General features: G+C 55.3%; 2 protein-coding genes across 3 annotated transcripts; one reads left to right on the forward strand and one right to left on the reverse strand.

The window, feature by feature from the left end:
• On the reverse strand, window positions 88–19,113 carry MOB3A (MOB kinase activator 3A). Its single transcript, XM_018050750.1, has 4 exons — window positions 18,859–19,113; window positions 7,664–8,187; window positions 3,520–3,722; window positions 88–1,388 (listed from the first exon to the last, which is right to left on the reverse strand). Exons 2-4 carry the CDS (start codon window positions 8,082–8,084, stop codon window positions 1,359–1,361), a joined length of 654 nt encoding a protein of 217 aa, XP_017906239.1. The 5' UTR covers window positions 8,085–8,187; window positions 18,859–19,113; the 3' UTR covers window positions 88–1,358.
• Window positions 19,329–22,502, forward strand: IZUMO4 (IZUMO family member 4). Of its 2 annotated transcripts, XM_005682609.3 has the most exons (9): window positions 19,329–19,616; window positions 19,707–19,787; window positions 19,917–19,988; window positions 20,817–20,843; window positions 20,941–21,016; window positions 21,168–21,215; window positions 21,300–21,314; window positions 21,650–21,667; window positions 22,156–22,502. In XM_005682609.3, the coding sequence occupies exons 1-9, from the start codon at window positions 19,403–19,405 to the stop codon at window positions 22,244–22,246; spliced, it is 642 nt and encodes a 213-aa protein (XP_005682666.1). In that variant the 5' UTR covers window positions 19,329–19,402; the 3' UTR covers window positions 22,247–22,502. The 2 variants fall into 2 exon arrangements, with proteins under 2 accessions (XP_005682666.1, XP_017906240.1); XM_018050751.1 differs by lacking the exon at window positions 20,817–20,843 and having other exon boundaries at window positions 19,377–19,616.

The raw sequence follows: 22,996 nt of genomic DNA on the forward strand, positions 1-22,996 counted from the left end.
TTTCTTTGCCCCTTGGACAAGGGCACCTTGGTGACAATTGTGGTGATGTGTACTAACTCTGGGAAGACAAAAATGACAGTCATCAGCTGCAGATAAGGAGACTGGTTTATTCTGATGTCCCTGTGGGAATACCCACAGGTGCAGGAGGGTGGGCAGGGGACTCTCTCCCCTAGTCGCACTGCCTTCCTTGACCTGGCTGGTGACCTGGAGAGGCACAGTGGTTACGGCGTTTGGTTGTGGTTCTGCATCTAAAAGGAGCTACATTCGATTGGCCGGTTTCATAAAGTCTTTCTAGGCCTCCAGGAGCAGGGCCGGCAGCTTCTGAAGGACTGAGGCCCAGGTTGCATTCGTTAATTGCACTTGTTCGGTGTCGGTGGTGGACCCTCTCCGTGACACCTCGAGGTAACTTGGAACCAGCGTGGCCTGGGCAGGTAGGGTTGCCATGGCCAAAGGCCACCAAGGATGCTGCTCGTGGGCAGGGAGGTGGCTGGTGGAGTGCCCCCACTCCAGCTTCTGCAGGGAGAAGGTGCTAGGGTTTGGTCCCAGAGTCCTGGGGTCGGGGGGGCCGGGTGGCACACAAAGGGTTTCCATATGATGTTGGCAGGCATTAGGTGAAATTCAGAGGTTGTACACCCAGGGAGAGGTGCTCCCTGGGAGAGTCACCCTGTTATTCATGGCAAAAAGGGGACATTTTTCTAGAAGGCAAGGGGAAGACTACCTGTAGGTAAAATGCTTTTTTTTTTTTCCTCCTAGTAACATCTCACAGCAGTTGTATATGAAACTATAAAAATTCACTCTTTTATGTGACATGAAGGGGCCCCAAGAAATGTGGGATGCAGGCGCAGGCTTGGGAAACTGATGGATGAGCCCAGGGTCCTGGAGGAACGGCGGACAGAAGTGGCTAGGGGAGGACGTAGGGACGACAGAAGCCAGGTGCTCGTACCGCTCGAAACCAGACCTGGGCCATGGTGGGAAGTGCTGCACGGCCACGGCCTTGCTGTTGGGCCCCAGAGCCCATGGCCAAGCATGCTGGCTAGTCGGGAGACGGACCCAAGGTGGGCCAGCCTCCAGGCAGATTCCAGTGGTTTCCAAACAAAGTGGGTTTTCCTGGTTGCTCACAACACAGAGAATCACAGAGTTCAATTTCCATCTCCCTCATGATGTGACGGCTGAGGAGACTGGGGCCCACAGAGGACCGGACTAATGGCTGCTGCCACCTTGGAACCGGAGAGAGGATGCAACCCTGACAGCCCAGAATCTGCTGGGCTAGAAAACACTGGTCCCTGCGCTGGAGATGTGGCGCGGAGCCGCAGCGGGGCCCCAGGGCGTGGCCGCAGAGATGACAGGGCCGAGGGCTCTCAGTGGCACATCCGTGCGGTCATTTCTTTCTGTTAAGAACAAGCAGGACATCAGGAGTCACAAAGGGAAGTCGGAGTGCATGGTCTCAAGGGGCCCACGGGCCTCATTTAACAGAAACCTTACTAAACAGGGCACAGACAGTATGTGCCTCAGGCCAGGCGGCAGGCTCTTTACGAGAAGGGTCACAGTTTCTGCCTCCAGAAAGAACTCTAAGCGTCAATGCAGGGGAAAGGACCATGGGATACTAAGTGAAAAACCATGAGCGTATCATCAAACTGCCCACGACTATTTTCCGTATTTGGTGAGATTCACATAAAATGAACTGTCCTCCTCAACAGTGGACAACCCCCACCTCTACTTGGTTCCAGAACATTCCACTACCCCAGAGGGAAACCCCTTCCCTACTAGCCAGAGCCTACAAGAGAATATACAAACACGAAAAAACTTTGTTGAGATGTTTTTAGAGATTTTTAAAAGTTGTCAAAGATAAGCCTTTTGCAAAGACCCAAAGCAATGAAAGGAATCAGGGGAAAAGGTCACATGTAAAGCAAATTGGTGCCACCACTATGGAGAATACGGAGGTCCCATAGATTGATTCAGCCATCCTACTTCTGGGCATGTATCCAGAGAAAACTATAATTTGAAAAGATAAATGCACCCTAATGCTCACAGCAGCACTATTTACAATAACCAAGACATGGAAACACGCTAAATGCCTACTGACAGAGGAGTGGAGAACGGAGATGCGGCGCATCTATACAGCAGACTGTTATTCAACCACGAGAAAGAGTGAGCTAATGCCATCTGCAACAACATGGATGGACTTGAAGGGCTTTATGCTTTATGTGGAATCTAAAGTATGGCACAGATGAACTTATTTATGAAAGAGAAACAGACTCAGACATAAGGGAGAAAAGAAATAGGGATAAATTAGGAGTTTGGGATTAACGGATACACACTACTATATATAAAATTGATAAACATTTAAGTCCTGCTATATAGCACTGCTGCTGCTAAGTCGCTTCAGTCATGTCTGACTCTGTGCGACCCCGTAGAGGGCAGCCCACCAGGCTTCCCCGTCCCCGGGATTCTCCAGGCAAGAATACTGGAGTGGGTTTCCATTTCCTTCTCCAATGCATGAAAGTGAAAAGTGAAAGTGAAGTCGCTCAGTTGTGTCCGACTCTTAGCGACCCCATGGACTGCAGCCTACCAGGCTCTTCCGTCCATGGGATTTTCCAGGCAAAAGTACTGGAGTGGGGTGCCATTGTCTTCTCCAGCTATATAGCACAGGGAACTATATTCAGTGTCCTGTGATAAACCATAATGGAAAAGATTATGAAAAAGAATACATGTATAACCGAGTCACAGTGCTGTACACCTGAAACCAACACAAGGTTGTAATCAAGTGTACTCAAATAAAAGGCCTCCCAAACAGGCCCACATGGAGGCCCAGGGTCCTGCCAGGAAAGGTACAATTGGGGTGGGATATCCAGAGCGATGATCTTGTCTCCCAGGAACAGACCCGCACACCCAGTCACCAACCGGTCCCTGGAAGGTTCTGGTATTTCTGAGCTTGGGGAGATGTTCCCACTTCTTATAATGACCCCCATGAACAGTGGCAGCAGCTGGTGGGCACTGGGAGAGCAACCACCTGTGCCCTCTGACCTTGCAGGTCCTGCTCAGAGCCATTTGGGTAACACAGTATGGCATACGGGCTCCATGTCACAGCCCACGGGACCTGACTCAGGCACCTGAAATCTCCCATTTCTGGGGATGTGGGGGAGTCAATACTGACCAATTCGGCAAATCCCCCCAGACAGAAAGTGGGTGAGTGGTTGCAGGGGCTGAGGAGGGGGTGAAGACTGCTTTGGGGGTTGTGAAAGGTTCTGGAACTGGATTGAGGTGATGGTTGCAGGACCCTGTGAATGTACTAAACACCACTGAATTGTTCGTTTTTACATCAGTGGTTTTACCACATGTAAAGTTTACCTCAATTAAAACCAGAGAAAGAAGTAGCTCCTTGCTCTCCTGCCGCTTTGGCAGGAGGAATGGGCACCCCCACAGAGAAGCAGGGGCAACTGCAGGCAGGCGCCCCTCTGGGCCACTGAAACGGGGGGACCCCGCGCACCCGCTGCCTACCCCACGCCGCTCCCCGCTCACCAGTGGCTCCAGCTCCTTGGTGTCGATAAGGCCGAACTCAGTGACAAAGTAGTAGAAGTGCTTGTAGCAGGTGTTGACGTGAGCCTCGGAGCCCAGCTGCGCGATGCGGTCAAAGTGGTGGATGTACACGTGCACGAACACGCGGAAGAGCCGCGACAGGATCTTCTTCACCACCTGCAGGAAGTTCTTGGGGAACGGCGTGCCTGTGGGGCGACGAGCATGGCTCAGCTTCCCTTCCCTCCAGGACCTGCGCCTCTCTGCCCCAGACAGCGCCCGGGGGCAGGCAGGGGCAGTCCTGCAGGCCCAGACATCCTGCCCTTCTCGCTCTCCGTCTGCCGGGCAGTGGACCTGACAATCCCGCTTCCGGGCGGCTCACAGGCTTCTGTGTCTATTTCTGGTTACATTTATTTTTCGGATAGGAACTGGGCGATGCATAAAAACCTATGTTCTGGACTTTGATGCTTTTCCCTTAATATATTTATGTCGTTCCATCTAAGTATGCTTCATGGTACAGCTTACATTTGAACATACACATCCTAACAATTGCATACACATCCTAACTTAATTGCATACATACATACATGCACCTTGTTTTTCTATTACTGAAATACATTAATTTCTATTTTTAACTTTAAAAAAATTTTTTTAAAATTGTGGTAAGGCTTGTCGCCCCAGCTGGGGGTGACCCTCTGGCGTCAGGCACATTCATGGGCTGCGCCAACATGCCCCTCCCCACCTTGCGTGTCCTCCTCGGCCCAGGGGATAGATGCCATGCACTCACACCACATGACCAGCGCTACCGGGGGCTGCCCGGGACCAGGACGGACAGGTCCTGTGTCCTTCATGAGAGGGGCTTCACCCAGCCTGTGGACAGCCAGCCTGTGGACAGCCACAACACTCTGGGATGCACTCACAGAAAATGGAATGGCAGCTGCTGGTTGGCAAGCAAATCTCCAAAGACATCCAAGTAGGTGCTCAGGATGTGTGCTCAGCAGCTCAACGGGTGGTGTCAGCGGCCAGTCAGGGACAACTAGCCTGAGTGAGGGTTTCTCACGCCAGAGGCAGGTCCCAGGGTGTGGAGGCACGAGGCAAATGGGAAAGACCTTCCCCAAGACCGACCGTCATGCTCCTGGCCAGCTCCCTCCTGTGTGTATGCGTGTCCCATACTGCTGATGGCACTGGTACTCCAGGCTGGGTGTCTGGGGATGTTCCTTTGCAGAAGGCTTGTTCAGCACCAGTGAGGCCTCTGGGTTTCCTGCCTCCATCCAACAGGAGAAAAGAGCTAAACAGAAGGAATGCTTGACTCTTTTAAACTAATTAAAAAATTTTTTGACTGTGCTAGGGCTTCATTGCTGAGCGCAGGTTCTCTTGAGTTGTGTGTGCAGGCTTCTCACTGCGGTGGCTTCTCTTGTCGCAGAGCACAGGCCCTAAGTGCATGAGCTCAGTAGTTGAAGCACGCAGGCTTAGCTGCTCTGCCGCATGTGGGATGTTCCCAGACCAGGGATCGAACTCGTTTTTCCTACATTGGCAGGTGGATTCTTAACCATCAGGGAAGCCCAAGAATACTTGACTCTTGGGAAAAACCACGTTCACAGGGCATCTGAGGCTCACCTGCCGTCCGTGAAGACCCATGAAACTTGAGTGGTGGGACAGTGGCCTTGAGGGCAGGAGGACCCCCCACAAGGGAAGGTCTCCTCAGCATTGGGAGGTCAGAGGGAACCAGAGCCTATGGCAGGCAGAGGAAGGTGGCACAGCATACAGCCACCACATGCCACACAGGATCCTGGGCCCCACTAGGCCAAGGCCCCACCATGCCCCCTTTCCTGGGGGGAATGGGAGTCACTGAGGTCCTCCTGGGTCATCCCAGGTGGAGAGGGAGCGACAGCCCCATAGGAGAAGGGCCTGGACACAGGATCTTCTGGGACTGCACTGTCCACGCCTGCAAGATGCCCTCACATGGAGTCACAAACCTGGTCCACCACCCACTTCTGTAGGTAAGTTTTACTGGAACGCAGGCCTACTCCTCATGCACACTTGTTTACATGTCATCCACGATGGCTTTTGGGTTGCATGGCAGATCTGAGTATCCGAGGCAGCCCATCCGGTCCTTTATGGGAAAAGCATGTGGACGGATCTCAGGTCTAAACTCAAGAGAACCCAGGTGGCTTTGGGGCTAAGTGGATGTTCAGGCATGGAAGCACCAGCGTGGGGGGCAGGATGAACTTTTGGACCTGTGGTTTCTGTCTGGCCACAGATCTAGCCCTGAAGAGCACGGGAGGCGCCTGTTCTGAGTAGCACCGCAAACAAGCAAAGAGAAGCACTTCAGTCCTCCGGGGGTGGGGGTGCGGGTGGAACCAGGCCAAGGGGTGGGGCTGGCCCTGGGGTTTGTGGACAGGGCTGGAAGATACGGCCTGGGCCAGGTAGCCCCTACCCTCTGCTGGGCAGCTGGGTGACATCTGCCCAGTTCATTTCTCTCGCTCTTTTCATGCTCTCCTATCTGGTGTGTGAGCACTGACTCGAGGCAAGCTTGAGTTCTAGGAAGTGGACCCCGCAGGGCCTCAGATGGTCCCAGCAAAGCAGTGACTCAGGATGACAGTGAGAAGGTGCAGACTTGGACCCAGGAACCTGACAGGGGACCACCCAGGAATCTGTTTCAGGAAAGTGATGAGTGTGGGATGGCCTTTTCCCAGGTGGGTCCCTGGAAGCCCCTTGCCAGAGTCAACGTGGTTCACTGTACGGATGCTGAGTGAGGCCTGGGGGTGAGAAACTCAACAAAGCACGCAGCATGCCAGCAGCCCAAAGCCAGGCCCGAGGCCTGCTCACCAGTCAGCCTACCAGGACTCCAAGCAGCCCGGGTGAACATGAGAATAACATCTGCTGTCTCCTGGGGCCGCTCAGCGGCTCAGGACAATTCTTTCCCAGTTCCTGAAGCCAGAGTCCACATGGTGCCGAGCTGGAGTCCAGCTGTGGGCAGAGCTGGGTCCTCCACAGGCTCCAGGTAAAACCCGGTCCCATCTTTTCTGGGCTTATGGTCCCTTCTTCCTCCCATCATCTCACCACCTTCTGCCTCCCTGGGCAACGAGTCTCCCTCTGCCCCCTCATTAGGACCTTGTGATGACATTTAGGGCTCACTCAGATAATCCAGAACTGTCTATCTCAAGATCCCTTAACTCTGTGTGTTTAGTCGCTCAGCTGGGTCTGGCTCTTTGCTATCCCATGGAGTGCAGCCTGCCAGGTTCCTCTGTCCATGGAATTCTCCAGGCAAGGATACTAGAGGAGGTAGCTATTCCCTTCTCCCAGGGATTGAACCTGGGTCTCCTGTACTGCATGCAGATTCTTTAAAATCTGAGCCACCAGGGAAGCCTCTGCTTGAAGCAAAATGTGTCCCTTCACACACAGGAGCATCACTCAGTCATGAAAAGGAGAGAAGCCCTGACACTCGCTACCACGTGGATGGACCCTGAGAACACGACGCTCAGTGTGAGAAGCAGACACAGGACACACAGGGTGTGATTCCAACAATGGGAAACGTTCAGAACAGGAAAAGCCACAGACACAGACAGTGGGTTCCTGGTAGTCAGGGGCTGGGGAGGCAGTGCGGGTGACTGCTGAAGGGGATGGGGCTTCCTTTAGGGTGATGGACTTTTTTTCCTTGGCTGCGCAGGGTCTTCACTGCTGCACGTGGGCTTTCTCCAGCTGCAGTGCGCAGGCTTCTCTTGTTGCAGAGTATGGGCTCTAGAGCACAGACTCAGTAGTTGTGGGGCACAGGCCTAGCTGCCCCTCAGCATGTGGGATCTTCCCAGACCAGGGATGCAACCCGTGTCCCCTGCATTGGCAGGCGGATTCTTAACCACTGGGCCAGAGAAGCCTCCAGGGAGATGGATTTAGATAGAGCTGATAGCTGCACGACACTGTGAATGTACTATAACGCCACTGAACTGCATTTTTTTTATTTGCCTTACCATGTAGCATGTGAGGTCTTAGTTCCCCAACTGTGCCCCATGAAGCAGAAGTGTGGAGTCCCAACCACTGGACCACCAGGGAAGCCCCTGAACCATGCACTTTAAATGGGTGGATGTAGTGGTGTGTGGACTCCATCCCAATAAAGTTGACCCTAAAAGAACACAAAAGTGCAGAGACTCACCAACGTTGGTGGGGAAGATGTCCTCATTGTTGATCTGCACCTCAATCCAGTCCATGAGTAGGTCCATGTAGCGGGGGGCTGACAGTGCCGTGGGCCGCCGGAACTTGTGCTCGTCCTGCCAACGGTACTCGTACTTGGGGCCGCCCGACATGATGGGGCAGGAGCGCTCAGTGCAGCCGTCACTGATGGTGCCATAGATGAGGTTGACGCGGTTGAAGAAGTCCACCACGTGCACGGCCACCCAGTCGTTGAGCTCCTCGCCAGCGGGCAGCTGCACCGCCAGCTTCAGGTCCAACCCTGCGTTCAGCGAGGCCTGCGCCTTCTTGTGCAGCTCGAAGCGCTGGGTGCCTGGCTCAAACTTGCGCTTGGGCCGGAAGGTCTTGTCCTTGTTGAAGACCTGCTTTAGGAAGGGGTTGGACATCTTGGCCGCACTCTCGGGACAACCCCCACGAGGTTTCCGAGGGGAGGGCCGGGCAGGACACTCACGACAGGAAGGTCACAGGGCCCCCAGGGCTCCCTCAGACCTGGAACACACAAAAAGGAAACATCGTGAGCCTTCTTGAAACCCTGTTCTAGAAGGACCAGCGGGTGGACTGGGGACGCTCCTGGGACTTGTGGTTTTGAGTTTCAACAAAAGGGCACACAGAACTGCCCTGGCACATCCCCTCTGTGCCCAGAGGCTTTTGGTAAAGAGAAAGTTGCTGGCCCCACATGCCACCTGAGGGCGGGCCCCTCAGGCTAGGTGGCAGTCTCTGTGAAGAGATGTCCATAGCCAGGGATCTGTGAATGAATCTTATCTGGAGAGTCTTTGCAGACTGATTAAGGATCTTGGGTTGCCCTATTCCTGGACTATCCGGGCACCCCAAATCCAGTGATGAGTTTGTAAGAGGCCGTGTGATGATGGACACAGAGATGGAGACTCCAAGGGCCAGGGGCACTGGTGGAGCTGGGAGGGAGCCCCAGGAGGAACTAGCTCTGCCCACAGCCTGACCGTGGGGCTTCTGGGCTCCAGGGCTGGAAGGGCATGGACTCCTGCTGCCTCTCCTCCTCTCTGTGGCTTGTGTCACAGTCTCGTCTCTGGACCAGGGCCCTCCATAACCCCATGGGCCCTCAGCTCTCTAGGCTAACATCTGCACAGATCCACGTCCAAGGGACAGATAGGAATCTGGGGGACGCTACCCACCCCGATGTACCACCTAAGTGAAGATGCCTCCACGAGTGGTCTGGTCTTGTGGCAGATGCCGCTCATCTTGGGGACGAGGCCCCAGTGTAGGGGCTGCACTGCCATGGCCCGGCTCCAAGCCTCTGTTCTGCACTGTCTTCCCTGTCACGTTGGGAGCAATAGACCCCACCGCAGGGGGCATGAAAGGGTGAAATCAAGCACAAGGGGCCTGGGTCTGGCTCATACTTGGGACCAGTCACGCGCTGCTCCTTCACCATCACCGCTCTGATGGTCACAATGGCCCACCGCCCCTTGTCTCCATCTCCGGCTGGGGTAGATATGCTTTCCTGGGAGTGGACCTGGTCAGGACTGGGTGGGATGGAGGTATCCTGGGAGCTCACCCAGGAGCAGCAGCAGAGGGGGAAGTGGGCCCAGGTTGGGGGAAGCGGAAGCACTGCCCAGGCTGGGCTCCAGCACACACAGCCCTGCACTCCTGGTGAGATGAAAACCACTTACATGTAATGTTGTAATATACACATAATGTTGTAATATATACGTAATGTTGTAATATACACGTAATGTTGTAATATACACATAATGTTGTAATAAACACCTTTGGAGTCAGTCTCTTGGTCCTGGGACCTTGACCCTCCAGACCAAGCATGCTGTGCAGCAAACTGCGACAACCCAAGGGGCTTCAAACAGCCTACATTTACAATCAGAAACTTCTGGACATTCCATGTCTGAAAGGACATCGCGTGTCCTTGCACAGGGATCCCGTCACCCCCAGGGGACAATGTCATGCCACTAGGCTGACCTCAGTGATGGAGAAGCTGTGCCAGGGGATGGGCCTGAGGCTGGCAGGTCTGGTCACCTCAGCCCAGTTCACTCATGTCTGCACCCATGTCCACAGTCCAGATGGGGCGACCAGGAAGGGAAGGACCTCAGCAGGCGGTTAGTAAGCGCTGAGTCACGACCCACCACATCCTGGAGCCCAGCATCTCCTGCAGGCTCGGCTCTTCTACACGTCGGCAGGTCGGAAATCAGACTGATCCCCATTGGCCTGGGCCTCCTGGCACTTCTGGGTTAATTCCAGAGGCTGGACGGATAATGTGAAGGGCACACACCAGTGTTCTAGCCAGGGTGTCCTGCCTGTAGAGCCAGGAATAATTCTGACTCTTGAGTTATGAGAAACTAACAAGAAAGAGGTTGTTCTGGTCTCAAGTGAGAGGGATGGCAGTAAGCTGGGCCCACAGAGTACTTCTTCTGGAGCATGGAGTGTGGAGGGCGGGGTCCAAAGGAGGGGTCCAGCACCTCTCCCCTTTGGGCAGGCGCAACCCTGACCCTACCTCTTTCCCTCTTCTGTGTCCTCCGCATGTCCACAGGGCCTGCTAACAGAGTCAGAGGCAGAGAAACGGGAGATGCTGCTCTGCTGACTGGGAGGATGGAGGGAGGGGCTGCAAGCCAGGGATGCGGCGCCTCTAGAAGCTGGAAAAGGCAGGAGCCGAAGCTCCCCCGGAGCCTCCGGAGGGACCGGCCCTGCCCACACCTGGATTTTAGCCCTGAGAGGCCTGAGTTGGACTCAACCTCTCGAACTGTAAGAGGATAATCTGTGTGGTTTGGGCTACAAAGTCTGTGGTGATTTGTTACAGCAGCCATTGGAAACTCAGACAGAGGCTACACAGAACATCTGAAGGAATGCCAGGGAGGGTAACTCACAGCTGACACAACTGGGTCACTCGGGCCCTGGCTACACGCAGGCTGGGGACCATCTGTCCTCCCCACTGGTAGGTGAAGCCTGCTCATTCTTCTGGGCCCCACTTGACACTGCGGGTACTGGAAGGTTGATTCAAAGCAGCATGAACTATGCAAAACACAGAGACTGAGCATCCAGGAATGGAGCCAGATGTAGGGAGCCCAGTGAGGAGGGGAGGGACCTGCCGCCCCCAACGAGGACAGCGTAATCAAACCGGACAGTCAACAGGAACCCTCCTGCGTTGCTGGGGTAATGTAAAATGGGGTGGCTGCTGAGGAAAAGAGCCCAGCAGTTTAAAAACTGCAGTTACCATCTCACCAGCAGCTCTCTCCTAAGCGTCCATCCAAGTGATAACACTTGTGGGCGACACATGTCCACACAAAAACCTGTACGTAAGTGTGTCCAGCAGCATGATTCCTAACAGCCAAAAGGTGGAGACACCCAAATGCCCAGTAGTGGGTGAGCTGATCCACACATGGAAGCATCACTCAGCCATGGAAAGGAGAGAAGCCCTGACACTCGTTACCACATGGACAGACCCTGAGGACACGGTGCTCAGTGAGAGAAGCAGACACAGAAGGACACACAGGGTGACTCCACTGATGGGAAACGTGCAGAGCAGGCAGATCTGCAGACACAGGGAGTGGGTTCCTGGTGGTCAGGGGCTGGGCCAAGGGATGGGGTGACTGCTGACGGGAACAAGGTTTCTTCGGAGGTGACAGAATGTTCTGGAACTGGAGAGAGGTGGTGTTGCAGACAATGTGAATGGACTGAAAACAGCGGACTGCACACATGAAAGGCGGAGAGTCTGGAACATCAATGAGAGCCAGGAAAGCTGTTATTTTTAAAGTAGGGTGAGGAGACAGAGCAAGTGTGGGCTGAAGTGCTGCTCTGGGAACCACAAAGAACAGGCCATTTCCCTCTGGGTTCAAGCTGGGGCCAGAACTGCCTGTACAATCTGCTTACCGTGCGAGGTGACAGCACAAACTCAGAAGACCACACGGGTGAAAGGCGCAGGCGCTGACGTGTGAGAGAGGGAACGCGCGCCGTCAGGCCGCCTGGCGACGGGGCAGGAAGCCACCTGTGCTCTGCACGAGGAGGCCTGTCCAGAGACCAGAAGAGCTGCCCCTGAGGCCCCAGCCACCAGCATCACTTCCTGCCACCTTGGTTAACGCCCAGTGAGGCAGTCACGGTAACCCACAGAGCAAAGCAGAACCCTACTTTAAAGTTGGAAAGACTGAAGCCCAGACTTGCCACTACTGACACTGGGGCCACCCTGGGCACTATGGGGGTGAGCAGCAGCCCTGCCCCCTCATGTGAGGAGCATCCCCCGTTGTGACGACCACAGATGTCCCCAGATGTGATCCAGTATCCCCTGAGGGCAGGAGCATCCCAGGTGAGAAACACTGGGCTAGAAGATGGTGACTCAGTACTAACCATTAACTACTAGTGGTCACCATTAACTACTACCCAGTTAATGAGTAAATCACTGTTAGGCTGCACAGCTGGTAGCAGAAGGAGTCAGTGTTTGCACCCTGGACCGTGGGGATGAAACTGTGGTCCCTTCTGCCTGGCCACCCACCTCCACTGCCCCACCCTCCACTCTTCATCCCAAATCCAGGGCCAAATCCCTCCTAGCTGGGGCTGCTCCCGCACCAGGCACCTCTGCCGCACCTGCAGTCTGGTGTAGGTGCCTCCGGTTCTGACCCTCCCCGGTTCTGGAGGTATGGTAGAGACCTGTGCCTAGGGCCTGGAGGGCAGGAAGAGGTGCCTCCAAAAAGGGAGGGTAGCCACAAAGAGCCCAGCTGCCGTTTTTCTCCCAACATGGATGATCTGAGACCCCCAGGAGGCCCCGGTTAAGAGGCCACCTGCCCTGACCCTCTGTTGCAGAGACTAGTCGCATCCCCTGTGCTGGGCAGCAGGGACTCCTCTGTATGAGGGCACTTGTGCTGGATGTGGCGGGTGGGGGCCCTGCGCCTCCACCTGCCCCCCGACCATGACCGCTAACTGCCGAGGGGCTGTGCACCCGCCAGGTGGTTCATCTGTAAACCAAGCAGCTCTCAGGGCCACTCCAAGAGCAGGTCAAGGGACAGTCCCCGTGTGTGGACTGACCAGCAATCCAAGCTGCCCTCCCCTGCACCTACCGCCTGCCAGCAATTTCTCACCCACGATTCACTTTAGCCTCCAAACACCCTCTGCCCGGGCTGAATGCAGCCTCACTTAGGCCATGAGAAGACAAAGCAGGGTGCTATCCCTCATCCAGCCAGAGTGGGGTTGGCCTGGGCTGGCCCCTGAGCCCCCACAGCGGCCTCTGTGCACGCAGGTGTCCAGGCTCCTTATCTGCCCTATAGCCGGCCTTCTCACCCTCACAGAGAACCACAACACCAAGAAAAATGCAACCTGCCCGCACCCCACTGCTACCTTCTATTGACTCTGGGGTCTCTGGGGCCACGTGACCTGTCAGACAGGCACAGGCTGTGGGGTGGTGAGAAGCAGGCAGGGACCCCACTGACCCGGGCGACCCCACAGCTCTATCTACAGCCCGTCAAGCCACGGACCAGACCCGCACCAGGATGGTTCTAGAAGATGGGGCAGGGTGATGAAGCAGGCTTATAAGGCTCCTGCCTACCTTTCTGTCTCCTGAGAAAGTGGGAGGGTTTTTTTTTTAAGTGGAAGCAATGATTTTTGAAAAACTTCCTGGATGGACAGAGCTCCCATCAAAACCAAACAGCACTTTCTATAAAAAACACACTCCCTTGGGTTCCTATGACCAAGGAGTGGGCAGCCACTGGAAAGTGCCTTTTCCTTGAGAAGCACCCCGGAGTCACTGCAGCAGCCTCCTGCCGCCAAAATCCCAGGTACCGTTTCTGGAGATCCCGGGTTTCTGCCCTCTCTTAGAAGACCTCCAAGGGCAGCAAAGAGAAAACCAGGAGAGGCTTCTCGGAATCCAGCACAAGGGGCTCCCCTGGGTCTTCCTGCACACTAGATGAATGTGGCACTTACAAACTCCAAGAGTGACAAAGGTTAAAATGACAAAATTCCCCTGCCCCAGCACACACCCACCCACCCCTGTTCTTTTTCTAAAAACAAAACACAGTTCCTGTTGGCAACCGCCACACCTCAGCCCCGTCGCCACTTCCTTCCGGTGCCTCCACATCCTGCCTGGCTGATGACATTTGCCACTGTTGTGTGTAAACCCTGCCCCTGGCCCAGCAGCCTTTGTGGCTGGCTAGGAGATGCTCACAGCCCAGGATCTGTCCTGTTAAAGATGGTTGCGCCTCAGGGCTGTCTCCCATAGTCTAAATGTTTGTGTTTAAATACTGAGACTGCTCCCTGGGTGGGGAGGCTGCCTGCATCCTGAAGGATACAACAAAGGCCAGGTGCTTTAGATGGGCTCGCTATAGTCCAGCCCTCCTAGTAATCCTTTTTTTCCCCCACAAAAGCCAACTGATATATAATTCACATGACTATAAACCTACACAGTTCAATGGATTTTAGTAAAATCATGAACTGTGCAACCATCACCACTACCTAATTCCAGAACATTCTTATCACCCCACAAAGAAACCCCATGCCCATCAGCAGTTATCTCCTATCGCCCTTTTATAAGCAGAATCACATCCCCCCTCAAAAGATGTGCTGAAGTCTTAACAGGTGAAGTGATCCCATGTGGAAGCAGGACCACTGCAGACGTACTTAAGTTGAGGTCACCGTGTCCCACAAGAAGAAGGGATCTGGACACAGACACAGACAGCCATGTGGCGGAGGCAGAGATCACGTGCTGCGTCTACAAGCCCTCCAAGCCGCGGGATGACCAGGATCACTGGCCTCACAGGAAGCGGGGGGGCGAGGCAGCAAGGACCCTTCCTGGTGCCTCTGAGAGCCCTGAGCCCATGGCAGATAAGAGATGGCCTGGGATCTAGGCCCAGCTGTCCCCACCTCTACTGTCCTCTGCTCTGCCAAGACAAAGAGGGGCTGCCAGGTGTCCACAGCCCAGCGCCATGATTCTCCTTTGAAGCTCCTCCCTCTGTCTCAGTTCCCCACGGGGGCAAACACAGATTCTCTGTTCAACAAAACGGTGTTGGGGGTCGGGGGACAGAAAGGAGAGAAATGCAGGAGAGGTTGTGGGTGGTGTGTCCATGAAGGAGTCACACCTCTTCCTTCTGAGGACTTGTTCCAAAGCTGCAGAAGCCTTCACTGCGTGGTTGACTGACTGGAGAACTGAGTGTCAGAAAGGGAATACACAAGAAACCATGCCTCCAAACTTCCATCCACCACAAGCCCCACCTTTTCTGGCTGCCCAAACTTCCTCTCAACATCAGGGTCCTCGTGACTTGCCTGCGCACTGACCCCAGTCTGTGGGGAGGGTATCCACCAGGCAACACAGTCTCTCCAGGCATTGGGAGAGCTCCCTCCATGCTCAGCTACAGCCATGGGTCTCAAATGCAGTGACCCTGCCCCCCAGCGACCACAGGAGAATGGGGCACTCCTGGCACTGAATGGATGGGGCCAGGGATATTGCTCCACATCCCACAGAGAGTGCCCAGGATGGCCCCCCATGGAAAGCAGCCCAGCCCTGGATGTATTATTTAGGACTCAGCAGCCACAGGAATGACCATCTCCTTCCCAGAACCTGGCTTCTGAAGTCAGATTCCCCTTTTTGGCTTAAGCAGCCTGAACCTCGTAATTCCAGGAAGTCAGGAGCTCACCAGCTGGGGCATGTCCAGAAGTTCCCCGAGTAAAAACCCAACTTCCAAGTCAGCTGCTTGGGGAATTTTTGTTCAACCTCCATTTCAAGAACCCCTGGAGATGGAAGAGCAGCTCCCGGAATGATGGTTAATGGCTGACTCTTCCATGAACTTGGCTGGCTTGGGAGCATCATCACATATGAAGCAGACTGCCTTAACCTTGTTAGGAATATGAATCATCTCGAGCCCAGGAACTGAAATAGTACTTCCAAGAACCCTCTTAGGGACTGAAACAACCACTTCTACTTTTGTTGAGAGAGAGGCACACCTAGAACTCAGCTTGTCACAGCTATGTGGGGCGTCTGGTGGGCAAACACCATGGTCCAGATTTGAGAGATGATAGACACACTTTCTCCTTTAGGTGGTTCAAAACAAAAGTATACTATCAAGCCTCAAAAAGACAGGAGGAGCTGGAAATGTGCACCATTAAGTGAAAGAAGCGCGTGTGAGAAGGTGACATCGTGATTCCCACTCCATGATGTTCTGGAGAAGGCAGAGCTGAGCTCTGGGGACAGAAGAAGGATCAGTGGTTGTGGGGGGCCATTGTGGCGGTGGGGAGTTTACAGGGGAGATGAACAAGTGGAGCGCAGGGGATTTTTAGGGATGTGAAACTACTCTGTGTGAAAAAATGATGGGTATGTGTCAGTGTACATCTGTCCAAACCCAGAGAGCATGCACCACTGAGCGTGAACCCACCAAATGTGCTCTGGATGATGGCTGACAGGGACGTGTCAGTGGAGGTTCATCCTGGTGACAAACGTCCTGCTCTGGTGGGAGATGCTGATAACCGGGGAGGCAATGCAGAAGTGGGGGCAGGGGGCATACAGGAATTCCCTGTACCTTCCGCTCAATTATGCAGTAAGCTTAAACCTGCTCTAGAAAACTTAAGTCTATTAAAAAAAAAATTACTGGGGCTTCCCTGGTGGCTCAGTGGTAAAGAATCTGCCTGCCAATGAAGGAGCAACTAAGCCCAGAAGTGACAATAACTGAGACCACATGCTGCAACTGCTGAAGCCCATGCACCTAGAGCCTGTGCTCCGCGACAAGAGAAGCCACGGCAATGAGAGGCTCGCACGCCACGGTGGAGAGTGGCCCCCACTCACTGCAACGAGAGCAAAGTCCAAGTGCAACCAAGGCCCAGAACAACCAAAAAGTGAATGAATAAAAATAAGACCAATTTAAAACTGTATAACTAACACGAATTTATCAATTACAACACACCAGGCATTTGGCCAAATCCTGTGAATTGCTCACCCCATTTAAGAAATGACTAAAGCCACAGATAGGAAGCAGAAAATGATGAATCCTAAGAAAGAAGGCATAAATAAAGAACACATTTAGACATCCTGGCATAAAGAACAAATGCTGTGGGATTTCCTTGGTGGTCCAGTGGCTAAGACTCTGTGCTCTCAACGCAAGGGAACCTGGTCAGGGAACTAGATTCTAAATGCAGAAACTAAGAGTTCATATGCTACAAATAAAAATGATCATGCTTGCTGCACCTAAGACCTGATGCAGTCAAATAAATATTTTTTTTTAAATGCCTTGGAAGACACTGAAATACATGCTGCATGTGTAATTTTTAACTTTTTGGTAGCCACATTAAAAAGTAACAAAAAGAAACGAAACAAGTGACTTTAACTTTGATTTTATATATATATATACACACACACATACACACACACATACTACTGAGCCTAAGAGCACCAAAATATCACTTTAACATCTAACCAGTATAGAAAATACTAAGGACTGGTGCAGGGAGATGACCCAGAGGGATGTTGTTGGGAGGGAGATGGGAGGGGGGTTCATGTTTGGGATCGCATGTACACCTATGGTGGATTCATGTCAATGTATGGCAAAACCAATACAGTATTGTAAAGTAAAATAAAGTAAAAATAAAAATTAAAAAAAAAAAAGAAAATACTAAGGAACTATTTTACACACCTCCTACCCCACCTCCACCTTAACACTCCAAGTCTCCAGAGACTGCTGTGTATTTTACACGAAGGGTACATCCCATTTTGGAATAGCCACGTTCAAGTGATCACTAGCCATGAATGGCCAGTGGCTACTGCACAGGACAGCTCAGCTCTGAAGGGTTATAAAAGGGGGAACCACCCCTGTCACCATCAGGACAGAAGCAGTGGGATAGGTGCTATTGGAGGTGGGACTCTGGGGAGGGGAGAGGCTGTGGACTGGAGCAGGCTGAGGTTCCCCGTAAACAAACAAAGGGCACCTTCGGAAGGGAGGGGAGAAACAGAGTGCCCCAGGGTGCGGGCAGGCAGGGTGGAGCAGCCAAGACTTCCACTTGCTTCATTTCATAATCAGTACAACAGACACTGACAGGCTACCATGAACTTGAGGCAGGGTGGGAGGTGGATGGGCACTCAGGGCTTTGGGAGGCTGCAGCACCCTATCCTGACATTGGCCGGGGCCAGGATTCTTGGTATCACTCATCATTCTTGGCTGAGTCTGTAAAATGGGCTCATAAGAGTCCCTGAACTTTATGTTGGGTGGAGGGAGGAATGAATAAGCGGCTAGCAAAGACCACACGTAACAGATACAAGTCCAATACCACAAAGTGCAGACAGGCAGTGGTGTGAAATATGCAAAATGCTTGTGTATCACATGCCAAAATTTATCCAAGTGTATCTCTGAATGAATGCAGTTGACTGGGCGTCAACCGAGACTCTATAAAAAGGTTAAAATAAAAAAAAAAGCAAGGGGTAGAAAGCACCTGCAGATAAAGAATGGAAGACTTTTACTCCAAAATGAGCAGTGGCTCTCTGGGTGGGAGCATCACTGGCTATTTATTTGCTATTCTGACTCTGTATTTTCCAGTCAACCTCCGGCTTCCCTTTTCAGTGACATTTAGTAAAGTACATAATCATTTAAAGCAAATGCAAGCCCTTCAGTCAGTGAAGAGATGAAGCAGGGGGGTTAGCTGGTGGGCAGTGCCAACATTCAAACACGTCCCGCCCAGGCCGTGCCCACTGCTCAGGGGCTCTGGGGACCAGGAAGACTGCTTTCAGAGGGCGGGGGTCACAGTGCGCTAGGGGCCCTAAAATCTTGTGGACTTTCCATCCAAACCAGGAGGTGGGGTCCTGGTTATTGATACCAGAAGGGGGTGGCCCTGGTAACCACTACTGCTACTGCTAAGTCTCTTCAGTCGTGTCCGACTCTGTGCGACCCCATAGACGGCAGCCCACGAGGCTCCCCCGTCCCTGGGACTCTCCAGGCAAAAACACTGGAGTGGGTTGCATTTCCTCCTCCACTGGTAACCACTAATTCCATCAAGGGCCCGCCACCGGCTCCCGCCCCTCCACCACCGTCCATCCCCCTGAGTGACCCGGCCTTCCCGCCGTCGCTCCCCTGAGGGATCCGGCCTCCCCGCCGTCTCCTCTCTGAGGAACCCGGCCTCTCCGCCTTCGCCCCCCTGAGGGACCTGGCCTCCTTTCTACTCGCGGTCGCCCCTCTGAGGGGCCCGACCTCCCTGCCGGGCGCGCTGGCCTCTCTGAGGACTCACCTGCCACCTGCCTCCTGCTGCCGGAAGAGTTGGGTCAAGTTCGCCGCTGGACCCAGCTCCCGGGCCGCTGGCCAGTCCAGCCTCGTTGCCAGGCCCGGAGTAATTTCGCACACGACCGCCCCGCCCCTCACCGGATATACTTCCGCTCCAGGGCAAGGCCTCCCCGGAAACGAGGGCCGGGGAGGCCTGCGGGCGGAACTTGCTGTGTGCCGAGAGCAAGACTCAGTCTCGAACCGGGAGGCCCGCCTGGAAGGAGGAGCTTTGCGATGGCTGTGGGCGCATGCGTGAGGCGCGGCCGGGGGGCGGGACCAACAAAGGGGTGGCTGGGCGGGGCCTGAAAGAGGAACCTGCGCCCTCTGTTGCCCGTTACAGGCGCTAGGCCTACGCCGCGGGAGGGGCAGGGTCGTGGCCCTCCCGAGAGGGCGCCGTTGGTTGGTGCGCGGCGGAGGGGCGTGGCACGGGGGCGCCGTTGGTTGGTGCGCGGCGGACGAGGGAGTGGCGCGGGAGGCGCCGTCGGTTGGTCGGCGGCGGGCGGGGGCGGGCCATGGCCCTGCTGCTGTGCCTGGGCCTGACAGCAGCGCTGGCCCGCGGCTGCTTGCACTGCCATGGTAACTTCTCGGATAAGTTTTCCTTCTACCGCCATCACGTGAACCTCAAGTCCTGGTGGGTGGGCGACATCCCCGTGTCGGGCTCTCTGCTGAGCGACTGGAGCCAGGACACAATGAAGGAGCTGCACCTGGCCATCCCCGCGGAGATCAGTGAGTGCGGGGGTCCTGCACGGGCGGAGCCCCCGGCCCGGCCAGACCCCGGATCCAGGCGGCTCACACGCCTCCTTCTCCCGCCCCCAGCCCGGGAGAAGCTGAACCAAGTGGCGAACGCCGTGTACCAGAGGATGGATCAACTGTACCAGGGAAAGATGTATTTCCCGGGTGAGGGGCCCACCTCCGCGGGCTGGAAAATGAAGCAGAGCCCAACCGCCCCCAGACATTTAAAGTCCACCCGCCGCTTGAGTCTGACCGCCGGAGGCTGACAGCCCCCTCTCCGCCTCCTCTTATCAGGGTATTTCCCCAGCGAGCTGCGAGCTATCTTCCGGGAGCAGGTGCACCTCATCCAGAATGCCATCATTGAAAGTGAGCGAAGGAGAGGGCTGGCGGGGCAGCGGGGAGGATTCTGCCCAAGCCCTGAGGACCCAGGGTCATGGGAGTATTTCAGTCTCCTTACAGGCCAGAGTCTGGTCAGGGTGTGGCTCAGGCTGGAGTAATGTGAACAGGGAGTCCGGCGTGGTGCAGCCAGGTGTCAGGACCCAGAAAGGCCACTGGGGGTGGGGTGGGGGAAAAGGGCCGCTCTCTGCAGGGGTAACCGTTTCATCCAGTGGGCACCAACAGGACACCTTGATGGATAAATCCCACCTATCCCTGCCGCCTCCCCTATGGGTCCCTGGAGGCCTCAGAGCTTTGCTGCCACCCTCCCATCTGCTTTGCCCCATCCCAGGCTGGGGCCGGGGACTCCCTGGTGGCTCAGTGGTAAAGAACCTACCTGCCAGTGCAGGGGACACTGGTTTGATCCCTGGGTCGGGAAGAACCCCCTGGAGAAGGAAATGGCAACCCACTCCAGTCTTCTTGCTTGGAGAAGCCCTGGAGCCTGGCATGCTACAGTCCATGGGGTCACTAAGAGTCGGACATGACTTCGTGACTGAACGACAACAAACAATGGGACTTCCCTGGTGGTCCAGTGACTAAGACTTCGTGCTTCTAATGCAGGGAGTCCAGGTTAGATTCCTGGTCACGAACTATATCCCACATGCTGCAACACAGACAAAAACAGCAAGGCTGGGGCCCACCTTAGTGGCCAATGGACAGGGGCTGAACCTTGGGCAACCTGGGAGGCGGGGGCTGGGAAGGAACAGGTGAACAGGCCAGGCCTAATAAGGCACCATCTGTGCCCTTGCCCTACCACAGGCCGCATCGACTGTCAGCGTCACTGTGGTGAGTGAGCCTTGGTCCTGGCTGTGGGGTGCTGCAGCAGCTGGGGCCTCCAAGGCTGAGGGTGAGGGGAGCCCGCAGCACCTCTGGTGTGTTTCAGGCATCTTCCAGTACGAGACTATCTCCTGCACCAACTGCACGGATTCGCACGTCGTCTGCTTTGGCTACAACTGCGAGTAGGGCTAAGGCGCGGGCAGCTGCCTGTGCTGAGAGGCCCCTGCCCACAGGGTCCCAGGCTCTCTCCCTGAAGGGGCCCCTCATCACCCGGGTAAGGGGGAGCGGAGCCCTGCAGCTGGCCCCTGAGTGTCCATGCCTGTGTTCCTGCAGGTCGTCAGCACAGTGGGAGAGAGCAGTGCAGGGCCTCCTCCAGTACATGTGAGTGGGGGCAGCTGGGCACAGGGCGAGGGGATCCTGATTGAGGCCACTTGGCCCCTGACTCCAAAACTGCTGTCGTTGTAGAAATAAGTGGCACAAGTAAGTCCCCTCTCCCCAAGAGCAATGTGCGTGTGCCCTCACCGGTAAGTATGTGCCCAGGCAGCCACAGGAGACAGCACCTGGCCCTGGTGTTGGGGACCGAGCCTCTACCTCCCAGGGTCTCTGAGCTCAGCTGGCACAAGGGTGTACATCCTGGTTTGGGGGTCCCCACAGACCCAGGCCCTACCCCTGCCTCAGGTGGGTGGTGGGGCTGTGGTCAGAGCTGGTGAGGGCACCCCTGGTGAACATGTGCCCCCATGGAGGGGCCTGAGGAACACAGGCACAGCCTTACCCCCAAAGCTCGGAGCTAACCAGAGCCCTGTCATGTATTTCAGAATGGACACCAATACAAGGTAAGGTCCCCCCAGACCCATCCTCCTGGGAGTGTGGGCAGTGTGGACTTTTCCAGGTCAGTGGGGGCAGACAGGGCATTGTATGGGATGGGTGCAGCCAGGCAGGATGTCACCTCGGCAATCACATCCATGTAATCACGCCATGAATAAACATGAGCTCCCCTCCTCCTCACCTGGAGGCACAGAACCACTCCAGCCTTGTGAGTCACCCAGTGGGCAGAAGCTACAGGGACCCGGGCGGGCTCTGCCTAAGCCAGAGGTCAAAACCCCAGGCCCTCCTGCCCCCGCCCCACCCTGCTCCCTTCACAGACCCTGTCGTGAGAGTGTTGGGTGTGACCCCACTGGTGTCTAAGCCCAGCTCGAGGGTCTGTCTGGAGCCCTGCTACATGCCCCCGCTGGGACGAGGGGCCTGGGCCCCAGCAGAGGTCCGCCAGGGAGGACGAGGCAGGGCAGGAGAGGAAGGACTGGGGCGCCCCATCTCCTTGCAGCTTGATATCACCAAGCTTCACGTGTCTGGAGCCCCCACACCTGGCCAACCTGACTCTGGAAAACGCCTCCGAGTGCCTGACGCAGCACTGAGGGCGGCCCGGCTGGCCAGACCGGTCGCGCCGCGGTGCGGGGCCAGAACTCCGCTGGACCGGCTCGGCCAGACCCTGTGGAACAGGCCTACTGCTGCCTGGAGGGCCCCATCCGCCTTGGAGCCTGGGGCCGGGCCAGGCCAGGGCCGGGAGAGGGGATGGGAGATAGATGACTTTGTATATAGCGCAGCATAGATGTGGGCAGGATCGCAGCCATGTGATGGAATGATTAAACATCCCTGATGTTTCTCCTCCCAGAGCTGTCCTTGTTGGGGCTGTGGGCTGGGACCCAAGCGAGGTGTGTGCCAGGTGCAGGGAGGGCTTCCCAGGGACCTGGAATGTCCAGTGGTTAAGAACCCGCCTGCCAGTTCAGGGGATAACCATTATATCCCTGATCAGGGAACTAGAGCCCACATGCCGCACAGCAACTAAGCCCACGTGCTGCAACCACTGAAGCCTGCATGCCCTGGGGTGCGTGCACCACAACTAGAGAGTAGCCTGTGCACAGCAACAAAGAACCAGCACGGGAAAAAAAAAGTACCTGGCAGGCCGCACACAACCAGCCTTCAGGGCAACTGGCTCTTCGGATGACTCAAGGGGAGGCTGTTTGGTAAAAACCAGGGCCAGCTTCGGTGCGTCCTGGGGCTCCTGTCACATCAGCTGCACCATGGCACCTGCTGTCACCACCATGGCCTGGCTTCTTTCTCAGATGCCCCACGTGGGCTGTGAAAGGACAGGCCCACACTGGCTC

The sequence above is a fragment of the Capra hircus genome, chromosome 7, assembly GCF_001704415.2.
Source record: "Capra hircus breed San Clemente chromosome 7, ASM170441v1, whole genome shotgun sequence".
In the NCBI taxonomy this organism is placed as follows: domain Eukaryota; kingdom Metazoa; phylum Chordata; class Mammalia; order Artiodactyla; family Bovidae; genus Capra; species Capra hircus.